We start from the raw sequence: 13671 nt of genomic DNA on the forward strand, positions 1-13671 counted from the left end.
TCAAAAATTGTGAAGTACAGAGCTGTATGTGTGTATATACTGTATGTGTATGTGTGTGTGTGTGTGTTCTATGGGATCATAAAAACATATAATGGCACTCATTAATTTCAATAAAGGGAAACCAAGAAGAAGGATAAGCTGATAAGGAGTACAAACTAGTGTTCAGTTCTGGCCTGTATAAGATGAGTTATCCATGACTGTAAAAAACAATACATACAGCACACAGAGATACAGACACATTCAGTGCACCCACTGCTTACTGGCCTTTTATATATCTAAAGTTATTGGTTTGATTTTCATAACTGTGCACCCTTCTGGGCATGCTCAAGAGTGGCAGTGCCAAACATGGCCCACGTCCTTCTCCCAGAGTACTGACTGCTGCCTACTGTGTTACCAGGGCAACACACGGTCTATCAGTTTTAGTAACAAGGCGTTTTTGGGTTTATGGTGTAAGATTTAAGGGGTGTGGATTGGGAGGCAGTGAGGAAGGGAAGGGGGTTGTAATTTTGGGGTTACCTGTAGTGGGAGTGCTGGAAGTGACAGTGTGGAACCTCTGAAAGAACAGTGAAATGCATTGAGATCTCCCACATTCACTTTGAATTTCTTGTTGGTTCATAATCCCTGAGATGGTTCCTCTTACTGTTCACCCTTTCTAACATGCAAGTGGTGCCAAGATTTTAATAAGCTATATAGTTTTTAATTATAGTTCCATTAATAGTAATTTCTGCATATTTTTGAATGGCCATTCCTAATTTTGTGTTACTTGTTGGACTGACATTAGCAATAAGTGCATAAAGAAATAGTTAACTTTATAAAAACCTTTGAACTCTTGGAAAATGTGAAATAACTACTCGATTGGGCACTAAAGAAAATGAAAGCTTATACCACACACTCAAAACATCAACCATTCTCAAGTGCAGATGATCAATGACCACAACACACGGGCTTATTCAAATCACTTGACACCAGACTTTTTGGGTGTCTTGCATGTAAGTAAAATCAACAGTTTTAAAGCTCTGAGATGTACTGTATATGCTGCAAAATTTGAATGGAAATGTAGCTACAACCTGTGAACATACACTACATGGCCAACAGTATGTGGACACCTGACATCCAACATCTCATCCAAAATTGCTGTGGAGTTTGTCCTCCCTTTGCAACTATAACATCCTCCACCCTTCGGGGAAGGCACTTTATACTAGATGTTGGAGCATTGCTGCAGGGATTTGCTTCTGTTCAGCCAGAAGAGCATTAGCAAGGTCAGGCACTGATTAGCCGATTAGGCCTGGCTTGCAGTTGGCGTTCCAATTCATCCTAAAGGTGTTGAATGGGGTTGAGGTCAGGCCTCTGTGCAGACCAGTCAGGTTCTTCCACACCGATCTCGGCAAAACCATTTCTACAAGGACCTCGCTGCATGCCCGGGGGCATTGTCATGCTGAAACAGGAAAGGGTCTTCCCCAAACTGGTGCCACAAAGGTGGAAGCACAGAATCATCTAAAATGTTGTTGCATTAATATTTTCCTTCACTGGAACTGAGGGGCCGAGCCCAAACCATAAAAACAGCCTCATACCAAGGGGTGTCCAGATACTCTTGGTCATGTAGTGTATCTGCTTCAGTGCCGTTTCCTCAGCCCCTTTCTTCCTACTTCCTCTCAGTTTTTATGTCCTTCAAAATGTCTCATCCCGCTTCAGACCCCACTCCTGTTATTAACACTCTGACCCTTCCCCTTCCATGCTCTCATTGAACTATTCCTATTGACCTGGCATCGACTCACACTTTACATCCACTTTTTTCTGTTTTCATTCCTCTCCCAGTTGGTCTGTCTTTACTTGTGCCTCCACTCTCACTATTCCCCTCTCCATATCTTACCCATTTCCTCCAGCTCTGAGGTCATAGATTTGGATCGCATTGAGATGGCAGGGGGAGTCAGCCTCTTACTCTGCTGGGGTACTGCCAAGGAATAGGAAAGAAGAACCACAGTGTAATTCAACCACACTTTAATAGATGTACGAGTTGTTCTTCACATTTATTCTTGAATTATAATTTAGTAAGTGCCCTTAATTTTTTTGCTGTAAAGAAACAAGTTAGCTACTTTGATAGTGATATTGTGGGTCCATTACCAACTCCACATTCTCAAAGCTCAGAAGGCATTAATCATCTGTTTTTGGACTGATCAATCTTGCCATGCATGTTCGCAGTTGGAAGCAGACAAGAGCAATATCTGAGGCTTAACTGTCCGATCCAAAGGAATTCTCACAAAATATTAACTTCACCAGGAATATGAAAGGGCTTTATTGGTCAGTACAGCCACTTGCAATCACATCCTAACCAAGTCAGTGTTGACTGTAGTCCCAAATGATGGTCTCAGTTGGAGGCATTTTCCCCTGCCTCATTATGAACAGTAATGCCAACGGTCTGTGTTAAACTCTGTGCCTCTCAAATTCACAGAAGTTGCAGAATTGGATGATAGAAAAATAAGACTACAAATTTAGACCAAAACGAAGACCAAAATAAGAGAAAAGGAGCTAAAAATGGTCTCCAAACTGAGACAAAAATAAGAGAAAGGGGAATAAAAATTATCAAAGAGAAGAATCAATCTTTTGTTGCTTATTTTTCTTGTGGTTACTGTTTCCTAAAAAGTAACATCTTACTTTTCTTCCTGGATGCCTCCTCCATCTCTGGGTTACGGGTTACCATGACAACCTTCACCATGAGGCTGTTGCCACCTTGCCTGATCATGTTGACTACCTGTCTGTGCCCCACCTTCACCACATTCTGGCCATTCACCTGCAACACAGAGGCAGTGAGAGGAACAGATGGGTTATATATGCATTTATGGACTGGACAAGACCATAAATTGCTGTCCAAGAATAACAATAGAATTAAAGAGATGACACAGTGACTGGAGATGAAAACAGTAAATGAGTTCCATGGAAGGCAGAGATACCACAATACACCAATGTACAGGCAACAAGCTTCTTACTATCACTACTCACTGATATAAAAACCTAAGCAATTAGTGAAAATATGGCTGCATGCCATTGAAAATCAAAATCAGACAAGAAAGCATGTACTATGCACTATGCCTAAGTTAGTAAATATGGGGAAGAAATTTGAGAAAAAATGCAATAATAAAACTCTAAAAAAGCCGTAAAAAAATCAATGATTGTTCGAAAAACACCCTTGTTACTAGTTACTGCAAGTTTGATTAGTGGTGACTTGCAGTGAGCTCCACAATCAAGTTTTTTTTTTTTTTTTTTGGCTCTGTACTCCATAATTTTAGATTTGTAATCAAACAATTGTGTGCAGAAGGTTATTTTTATACATTTTTGTTTCACCATGTAGTACTTTTACAGTACTTTTATACAGTTCCCCCATTTCAAGGCACCATAATTTTTGAAACAAATGGCTTCACAGGTGTTTTTGATTCGTCAGTGTTAAATTACCTCCATAGTGCAGTTATAAGAGAGCTTTCATTATCTTGTCTTGATTCTAGGCGTTTGATCGATTTTGGTGTTTGTTATTGGCATATGTCAACATAAGGGCCAGAGTTATGCCAATGAAAGTCAAGGAAGCCATTATGAGGCTGAGAAAAAAAGAAAAACAGTCATAGGCCAAACATTCGGTTTACCAAAATCAACTCTTTGGAACATCATTAAGAACAAAAATAAGCACTGGTGACCTCAGTAATAAAAGACCTGGTAAGCTAAGGAAGACCTCTATAGTTGATGACTGAAAAATTCTTACTATAATGAAACACCTTCAAACACCTGTCAGAGAGATCAGAGATACTCTTCAGGAGGCAGGTGTGGATGTGTCAGTGAATACTGTCCACTGAAGACTTCACGAACAGAACTACTGTACAGACACTACACTGCAAGATGCAAGCCACTAGTTAGCTGCAAAACCAGGATGGCTAGATTACAGTTTGCTAGGAAGTACCTACAGAAAAAGAGCCTGCAGAGTTCTGAAAAAAGGTTTTGTGGACTGATGAAACCAAGATTCACTTGTATCAGAGTGATGGCAAGAGCAAAGTGAAGGCCAAAAGCAACTGCCCAATATCCAAAGCAGCCACCCTGTGAAACATGGTGGTGGTGGGGTGTTATAGTTTGAGCATGTATGGCTGATACAGGTACTCACTCACTTCTGTTCATTGATGATGTAACCAGTGGTAGCAGCAGCAAAATGAATTCTGATGTGAACAAAAGCATCTAATCTGCTACAGGCTACAATCTGCTTTCAGGCAAATGCCTCCAAACCCATTGGACAACCTATAGCAAGACAACGATCCCAAACATACTGCTAAAGCAACAAAGGAGATTTGTTGGACTGGTTAGGTCATTTGCCTGATCAGAAACCAATTGATCATGCGTTTCATACGCTGAAGAGAAGACTTAAGGCAACTAGCCACAGAAACAAACAGGAGCTGAATATGGCTGCAGTACAGGCCTGGCAGAGCATCACCAGAGAAGATACTCAACGCCTGTCTATAAGTCATAGACCTCAAGCAGTCATTTCACACAAAGGATATGCAATTAAATACTAAACATAACTACTTTCATTTACCAAAACATGAATGTGCCCCAAACATTATGGTGCCCTGAAATGTGCTGTAATTTCTATATGGTGAAACCAAAGTGTATAAAACTTTGAAAATATGCACTGTAACCACATGCTAATTATTTGATTAAAAATGGAGGAATATGTCTTTGTTCAAAACATTATGGAGCTCACTGTATAATTAGGATTATAGCTACAAAACGAGAGCTGTTATTTAAAAAAGCCTGCCAATTCCAACGAGTAAGGATGCAAATTCTTTCAATTGCTGTATTTTCATGTCTACAGTTTCAAAAGTGTAAAGGTTTCACATTCCCAATGCATTTGTATGTCGGATGCTCTACTATATATACTGTTTATGTACTACCAAGGTGTACAGTCTATTAATAAATATAAAAATCCTACTATATGAAGCTGCACACACCTCAATAAGGAAGTCTCCCATTCGCAGACCAGCTCTCCAGGCCACGCCACCTTCGTCCACTGATTCTAGATACTGCAGAGCAGGGAAAGCTGGGGTGGGAGTAAACTCCTCTATAGGAGTCTGAGCTGGAGAGAGAGAGAGAAAGACGGAGGCAAAAATAATTAATTTGGAAAGAAAGGGACATGAAGGAAACCTATGAGGCATAATATTGAATATACATGTTTATGATAAACAACATTAAATCATATTCCATCAAAAACACCCAGAAAAGAAAATGAAGAAGAGGAGGTGATCATTTAGGAATAATCCACAACTAGGTGTGCATTAATGGATTTAATTGCATAACGCAGAGGTGAAGAACCGCCCGGCGTGAAGCCTTCAAACCCTTTAATGCACAATAGAGTGGATTATTCTGCTTTAACCATGGTCATTCGCTGAAGATTAAAATCTAAGGAGGGATTGTTAATATTTTGCTGGCACTAACTACTTGCAAAGTTGTTTACTCGGCCTGCTTTGGTTTCAGCATGTTGCTACGGTTACATAGGTTGGTTAGCTGGCCAGACCAAGTATGAATTTGGAACGGTAATTAAACTTGACCTGAACTACTTGTGCGTTAAATGGTCTTAACGCACACCTCCCAGCCAATCAGAATAGAGTATTCACCCAGACCATGGTATAAGTGGTGATGAGTGACAAGTGAGCAAGTGTGTAAGTTTGAACAAGATGTCAGAGTTTGACGTCGTTCAGAGAAACAGGACAAGACTGAGAAAGTGACAGTCTTGAGAAACAGGAATGTGAGCGAGAGGGTTGGTATGGAGAAACAGGAGTGTGGGTGAGGTATGGTATGGGGAAACAGGAGCAGTAAGAGAGCAGAACATGTGACTGGGAAGCAGGAGGTATGCGTGTGGGAGACCATACTGAAAAACAGGAGAGGTATCATGTGATGATGCAAAGAAACAGGAGGTGTGAGTGTGAGAGAATATAATGAGAAACAGGAGACACCAGAGCATGAGATGATGCAGAGAAACAGGAGGTGTGAGTGTGAGAGATTATAATGAGAAACAGGAGGTGTGAGTGTGAGAGATTATAATGAGAAACAGGAGGTGTGAGTGTGAGAGATTATAATGAGAAACAGGAGAGATGGCAGAGCATGAGATGATGCAGAGAAACAGGAGGTGTGAGTGTGAGAGATTATAATGAGAAACAGGAGAGTTGCCAGAGCACGGGATGATGCAGATAAACAGGAGGTGTGAGTGTGAGAGATTATAATGAGAAACAGGAGGTGTGAGTGTGAGAGATTATAATGAGAAACAGGAGAGTTGCCAGAGCACGGGATGATGCAGATAAACAGGAGGTGTGAGTGTGAGAGATTATAATGAGAAACAGGAGGTGTGAGTGTGAGAGATTATAATGAGAAACAGGAAATGTGAGCATGAGAGATTATAATGAGAAACAGGAGAGATGGCAGAGCATGAGATGATGCAGAGAAACAGCAGGTGTGAGTGTGAGAGATTATAATAAGAATCAGGAAATGTGAGCATGAGAGATTATAATGAGGAAGAGGAGAGGCGCCAGAGCACCGGATGAAGCAGAGAAACAGGAAGTGTGAGTACGAGAGATTATAATGAGAAACAGGAGAGGGGTCAGAGAATGAGATGATACTGAGTAACAGAGGAGATATGAAAGAGAGGGCTGACCTTTAGCTCCCCTCAGCACAAAGCCAAAACCCTCACTGTCTTTCTTCTGCAGGAGCACTGTCTTCTCCTTAATAATGTAGTCACTGTGAGAAAGAATGAGAGAATTTTGACTCTTAAAAGCCTTTTAAATAAATCTATGCTGAAATTATCCCTAAGCATAAACACTAAAAGCTGTCAAGCACATCTGTTTTCCACAGTATATACGCCATTTTGCAAAAATTAACATACTAGTTTGCCAAACAAGCATACTAACACAACAAATCAACATATTAAACACCATTTTTCTTTCTAGTACAGTTGTTCACCAGTTGCTTTGCAAGAAAGCAATATACAGACTACACCATACATATGAATTCCCAAAACTCAGATCTGTAAAAATGGAATGCAGCAGAAAGACAGGAAGAGAAAGAGCAAAAGAGAGTGAGGGTCTAAGGATCACTACACTGTCAGATTATTCAAATTTTCTCTGAAGGAGGGAGGAGAGGGGAGGTTGAGCTTGTATGTCCTAAAATGCATGGGCAATGTTCAATAACTGCTGTCATGCTAATGACCTCATTTGGAATACTTGGACAAGAAGAGTGAAACAGATAGACAGGGTGTCAAAAGAAAACTTTGCACTTATCCTCTGAATGTAAGCAGGTTCTTAAAAACATGAATGCATTTACTATTTTGGTTTCACAGCTTCAGTCCATTTTGTTCCACTCCACACAGAGGTGGTAAATATTTTTTTTTTTTAATGAAAGAGTGCAGAAGCAGAGAGGCAATGGCATCTCACACTTACTGGTGGCCCAGTCCTTAAAGTCAGTGTCAGAGGTCAATTGGGGTTTGTGTCACAAAATGATGCAGATCAGTGTTGCCAGCATGGTCGACAGCAACCCTGCTTTGTTTTGTATGGTGAGTGAAGGGGAGCAAGTGGCCTGCACTGAATATTTGTATTCAGTAAGTGTCTTAGTTCACAATGTAAAGCCGGGGGTTCAGATTATTCTAAAATACGGAGGCATGAAATCCAAGAAACTGGGTTGATCTTGTCGCATAAATGGCAGTTCTGACTCTGCAGATGTTGAGGCCACATTTCTGGGGTCAGCTGCAGTGTTAGGCAGACAGACCAGAGAAAGAGGGAGAGGAAGAGAGGAAAAATGAAATTACAAAATGTAAAGCCACTCATTATAACGCCATTGTATCACTGTTCTATGTAAAAATTTGGTATCCTTGTCCTTCTACAAATCATCTTCTTCTTTTGGCAATATTGTTTGTTATTTGACTTCTTCTGTGTACAGAATCGAACACCTGAACATCTTGTCCCTTAGCAAGTCAGTGTGTCAATCAATCAGTCAATTAGTCAGTCAGTGCATTTGCCAGCCAATGTGTGTCAGCTTGAGTGGCAATCAGTCAGTTTCAGACTGAAATGTTCAGACATTGTTTCTACTGTAATTTACTGTATGTTCACAGATAATCCTACTGTATGCTGGCAAAGAACCACCTCTCACCATCTGTCCTTCTCACTCACTCCCTCTTTCTCCTTCTTTCTAGCTTTCTTACTGTTTGAAACTCAGAACCATCTCTGGCTTTCTACTTGGTTGTAAATATAGCGCAGCACAAAGAGAAAAATGGCATCAACAATTAAATAATTTTGCATTCTCCTCTTTCTATTGTTTTTTTATCCCTGTCTAACACAAATCCTTCTATAAGATTATCGATCATGCTGGTTCTGTAGAAATCTGATTTCTCTCTCTAGCTATGACAGACTTAGTCGCATCTTGGTAAATGGGTATTTACTATTTAGGGCATTTAGAGTTTTTACTGTACCTCCGTTTCTTACTATATCAGCCTATCACTCAGTGTGTGTGTGTCCTTGCACTCCTATTTCACACTACAACAGTGTGATCTTTCTTGTGCTCTATTTCTGCTGCCTGCGTACATAGATGAGGGCAGCACCATCTTTCTTGTTTGTGCACACTACTGTAAACACAGGCATACACACACATGCCATTCTCTCTCTCTCTCTTTTTGTGCTAGGGCAGATGAAGCAAAGCAACAGCATCAATAGCAACTCGTTTAAGAACATATTCTCCATTCTGCTCTACCCCTCTCCCTTTCAACGGCACTTCACAGAAGTATGCAGCTTCATCCACACGCACGCATACACACACGCACACATACGTACACATACACAAATACACACACACACACACACACTGTCAGCTAATATTCTGCCAAACTGATAATCAGAAATTTCAGATCCACCCCAACGAGTACGCTCAATGAAGGCATAAATTACATGCTGACATTTTGAAATGAAGAGATTCAGAGGGAGAGACACCGGGATTCATAAATACATGGGAGGGGAGGTACAGAGACAAACAGCAATGCACACGCAGAGGGCTCAGAATCTCTCATTCATTACACACACCCACACTAAGAAACACACACATGCACACCCTCGCATATAAAGTATACAAACACCACAATACATCCCATCGGCCTATCCGGCTGTCCTCTATCTATCCATCTACCCATCCATGTCTTCACACATGCACTGCCTCTCTCCGTCTCCCATCGCCCTCTCCCTCCCTCCGAAGCCGGGAAATAAAAGAGGCACTACCTGTAAATGAACCAAACGCTCCTGTTTCTGGGGCCTAAGGACGGCCAGGAAGAAGAGAGGGAGAGAGGGAGAGAGAGATCCCCCTCTCCGCATCCCCCCATCGCCATTACCCCCCCCTCCTCCTCCGCCTCGTCTTCTAGCGAGAGAACAGCCAGAGAGAGCCGCGAGAGGGGAGGAGAGGAGGAGAGAGAGACAGAGAGAGAGAGAGCGAGGGCCCAGCTCTCCCAGACCCTTCATACTTAAGATGGAGAGAGAGAGAACGAGAGAGCGAGAGAGATGGTTCTGTGACTGCGACAGGGAGAGAGAGAGGGAGAGGGAGAGAGAGAGTGAGTGAGAGAGAAAGGGAGGGAGTGTATGAGGAAGAGGGGGAGGGGAGAGAGGTGGTTTAACATAAAAGAGGGAGCGAGAAAATGAGGTAATTTTGGGAGGGGGAAAGGGGGGATGGAGAGACATAAGGAGAAAGAGAGACTGGGGGTGGGATTGTTGGCAGATTGCACATATACAAACAGCTGATTCCCTCAGTCTGATCCCTTCTGCTGACATATGTACATGCCTACTGGCCAATGGCAGCCTGCGAATGCACATACACGCATACACTCAAGTACATGCACACTGTCACACAGTAACTGAACACAAGTACCATACATCGCCATGACAATTAAATGACATATGGTCATGAAAATATTAGTCTGAAGGACCACTAAAATTGCCATTGTTAATGCACTCTACTATAATACAGGCAATCAGATCCTACTGCACCTGTCATCTCACCTTCACTCTACATGAGTCACACAGTGGGATAGGTCAGGAAACAATAACCTTTCTGTCTTTCTTCGAGCCTTTTCCCATTCATACAAATGAAAACTCCCAAAAATTATAAACATCGTTTCCCATTTGACTCTTAAATTCCACAGTAACATATGCACGTATGCATTAATATGCACATATGACAAATATAATCATGGTTGACTGTTATTTATTTTCACTTGTGGTTGCATTGTAGCCACTTGGGTCCTTCTTTGGAAATAAAACCTCAGGGGAAGTGTTTGGTCAGGCATACCATACATTAATAAATCTGCCTGGGAACTGGCATCTCATTGGCATGTGAAAAGTATGCCCAAATAAACATTTTCGCTGTGTTTCATTCTGAAATAATTATTTTTGTCCTCATGGTGGAAATAATATGTATTTAATCTCAAGTTAGATATACGTGTAATCTGAAACAGAAATGAACAATGCACATTGTGTATTGATTAAAACAACAGTCCACAGCAGACGTAAGGGGAAGTATGGCTAATCAACTTCCTGTTGTGGAAATTTCAATGAAGAAACTATAGGCACATAAAACATAACTCGTACAAGGAGTGCTGAATGCCACTGAATATGTAGGTCCCAGATAGATACAATGAAAAGATTAAAAGTAATGCACATGTAAAGATTATTATTCATTATATTATCATTGGGTTCCACACCATAAATTCAATATTATAGGCCTTTACAACCACAGGAAGTTGTGAACTAATTTCTCATTTCACATTATGTGGCCGTGCGACCAAAAAAAAAAAAAATCACTAATAAATGGTATCTTCATTTAAAAAAATAAAAAAAAATTAAAAAAAGCTAAGACCATTCACAATAAATTAGTCCCAATATCTATGCAGTTCTGTGTTCCTATCCTTTCTTCATCTGTTCATCTGTTTAGTCTGACCATTCTGTCCACAGGTGCTTTGCCTTGTCAATCCCTCCTTCCACCTCTCTTCCTTTGTCCATCCGTCACCCTGTTTTACCTGTCACCCTGTATTGACTTGTTTCTCCTCTATCGCCTCGTATCACTCTGTATCATCCTTATTCTCTCTGTGGTCTGTTCTCTTTGCCTCTTCCCCACTTTTCCCCCACTCCTGCTAATCCCTCTATCTCACCCATACTCTGAAGTTTCCCGTTATCCCTGTGTGTCCCTTTTCCAGCTCCCTCATATCTCCACAAACCATTTCTCTCTATTCCTGTCTCTCCTTCCCTTAATCATGCCTGCCTCCTTTCGCATTAACTCATTCCCTCTCTCTTTCAACTCAGAAATGCACACATGCTCACACACATGCTCACATGAACATGAAAACACAAACATGCACAGATGCTCGCAAGCACACACACAAACACACCCACGCCCACACACATGCACATGCAAACAAGCACATACCTAATCACATTCCCCTCCTCTCATTCCCCTTTTTCTCTCTCACATTGTCCACAAACAGAGCTGAACGCATGAATGAAGGAACAGAGAGGGACAAGGCAGAGAGAAATGCATCGACACAGACAGGCTGAGAGAGAGGGAGGGAGGAAGGGACAAATAACAAGGGAGCAGGAGGAGGAGAGAGAAATAAGCACTCACATCATCTCTGTCAATGCTTGCCTCCCTGTGTGTCAGTGTTCTCTTCTGTCGGCTTTCTCATTCTCTCTCTCCCTCTCTCTGTCTCTCACTCTCTCTATTGCGTTGTTGCCTTCCGTGTCTGCCACGGTTCTTATGGTCTCTCGCTCTTTCCCCCTCTCGCTCCCTCTCTCTCTGCATGTGAGCTGTATGCTTGTGCATCCAGCATGTTTGTAGGAGAGAGGACACAGATAGAGAAAAGGAAAAGGAATGAGTGCACAGGAAACGAAAAGGCACTGGGATTCAGGATCATATATGAGAGTCAAATGCACTTCTCCCCCCAAAGTACACTAAATCACATGATTCAAGAGCCAATGTGATGACTAGCGAATGAGAATCCCTCTGCCTTTCCCCCATGCCAGCCAGCTGCCCCAGAGAAGTAATGTGTGCAGGGAGTGGCTTTCCTGAATGCCGGCTTCTGCTAGTTTTACTGACACCACACAGCGATTACCTTGTGATTCTAGTATTTGGAGTTTGCATGCGAGACTGCCAGTACAAGTTGTCATCATTGCATTAACTGTTATGCTTTTTACCTGGGAGAAGAAGTTTGTTTGGAGTGCATGCAAGAAAATAAAGAAACTGAAATAAAAAAAACAGAAAACAGAGGGGTGAAGAAGCATTGAAGGGACTGCCAAGTGGATGAGATGGGGGGAATTCGGAAGAAAAAGATGGCGAATAGAAGAGAAGATTAGAGGGCAGGAGGGGAGGAAAAGAGGATTATCACTTTTTCATTAATTTGCTGACTTTTTTATCAAAAGCCACTTCAGTTTCTAAGACCCATTCACACAGTTGGATTTAAACAGATGTAGGTCCAGAGTTGGGTTTCAAGACAAGCTTTCATCTCGCGACTCTCTACTCTGGGTCCATAAGCCCAACTGCAACTCTCACTCTATACAACATGGTCAATCAATGTGTATGATACAGTTGAGAAATACATCCTTTATTTCTGTGCAGGACACCAGCTGCTCCTAACTGCCATACAATGATACAGCAATGTGGATAGCTGGGACACAATCCAACCCAACAGTTGGAACCAAACCTCTGATATTATGGACCTGGCTTAAAATCAACCAACCATGACCATGAATCATTTCATTCTTTCTATTTCTTTATCCAAATCATTCTTTCAATGTCTCTTATATGGTCTGCTTATCTCATTTCTTCTTCCCTTCTCTTCCTTCCCCCTTCTTTCCATGTCTAATTTCCAATATTTGCAACTTCTTTCTCCTTCCCCTGTACTTTCCTATCCATGTTTCCCTTCTTTCTCTTTTTCTGTCCACCTCAATCTTGTGTCCCTTCTGAATGACCTTCAGTGTCTGACCTCCAATCTGAAGACACAGATGGAGACACTGCAGGGGAGAGAAAGAGAGGAAATGAAAAACAGAGCAGTAGAGTAAAAAGTGATAAAGTAATGAAAATAGGGGAATCAATGGGAGAGAGGGGGAATGGGAAGAGAGTTATGGATGAGGTTACAAAGGGTGAGGGATAAAAACCAGTTGATAGAAAGGACACAGGTAAAAAAGGAGTGAAGATAAAGGGAGAGGGAATCAGATCAGCTTTACAGTATATGCTGTCAGCATTGGGGTTGGATAATGTATAACAGGCTGTCATAATTGGGGTCTGATAGTATATAACAGGCTGTCAGAATTGGGGTTTGATACTATGTATCAGACTTACATAATGGGAGTTTGATAGCGCATTTCAGACTGTCATGAATCCATAGCATGCTTTACATCAGGCTGTCAGAACTGGTATTTCATACTATACTATACACTATATTGGAATGTTAAACTATTTCACGCTTTCTGAAATTGGGTTTGATAGAGCCAGAATTTGAGTTTGATACTGTATACCAGGTTGTCATTAACTAGGATTTATTAATGTGTATCTGGCTGTCAGAAATGGGGTTTGATGACAGTGTGTATAAGAGGCTGTCAGAATTGAGTTTCGTAGTAAATATTTGGT

General features: G+C 41.5%; 1 protein-coding gene across 8 annotated transcripts in view; it reads right to left on the bottom strand.

Annotated features, from left to right (window-relative positions):
• LOC118220876 (SH3 and multiple ankyrin repeat domains protein 1-like) overlaps positions 1-13671 on the bottom strand; it is a 113039-nt gene that overhangs the window by 14241 nt on the left and 85127 nt on the right. For all 8 annotated transcript variants that reach the window (XM_035405260.1, XM_035405262.1, XM_035405256.1 and 5 more), the window contains 4 exons: positions 6680-6762; positions 4983-5107; positions 2653-2788; positions 1871-1951 (listed from right to left, as the gene is read on the bottom strand). In XM_035405260.1, the coding sequence (XP_035261151.1) occupies positions 1871-1951; positions 2653-2788; positions 4983-5107; positions 6680-6762 (425 nt within the window). The remainder of the gene's footprint in view (positions 1-1870; positions 1952-2652; positions 2789-4982; positions 5108-6679; positions 6763-13671) is intronic.

This window comes from Anguilla anguilla, chromosome 2 (genome assembly GCF_013347855.1).
Source record: "Anguilla anguilla isolate fAngAng1 chromosome 2, fAngAng1.pri, whole genome shotgun sequence".
Lineage (NCBI taxonomy): Eukaryota > Metazoa > Chordata > Actinopteri > Anguilliformes > Anguillidae > Anguilla > Anguilla anguilla.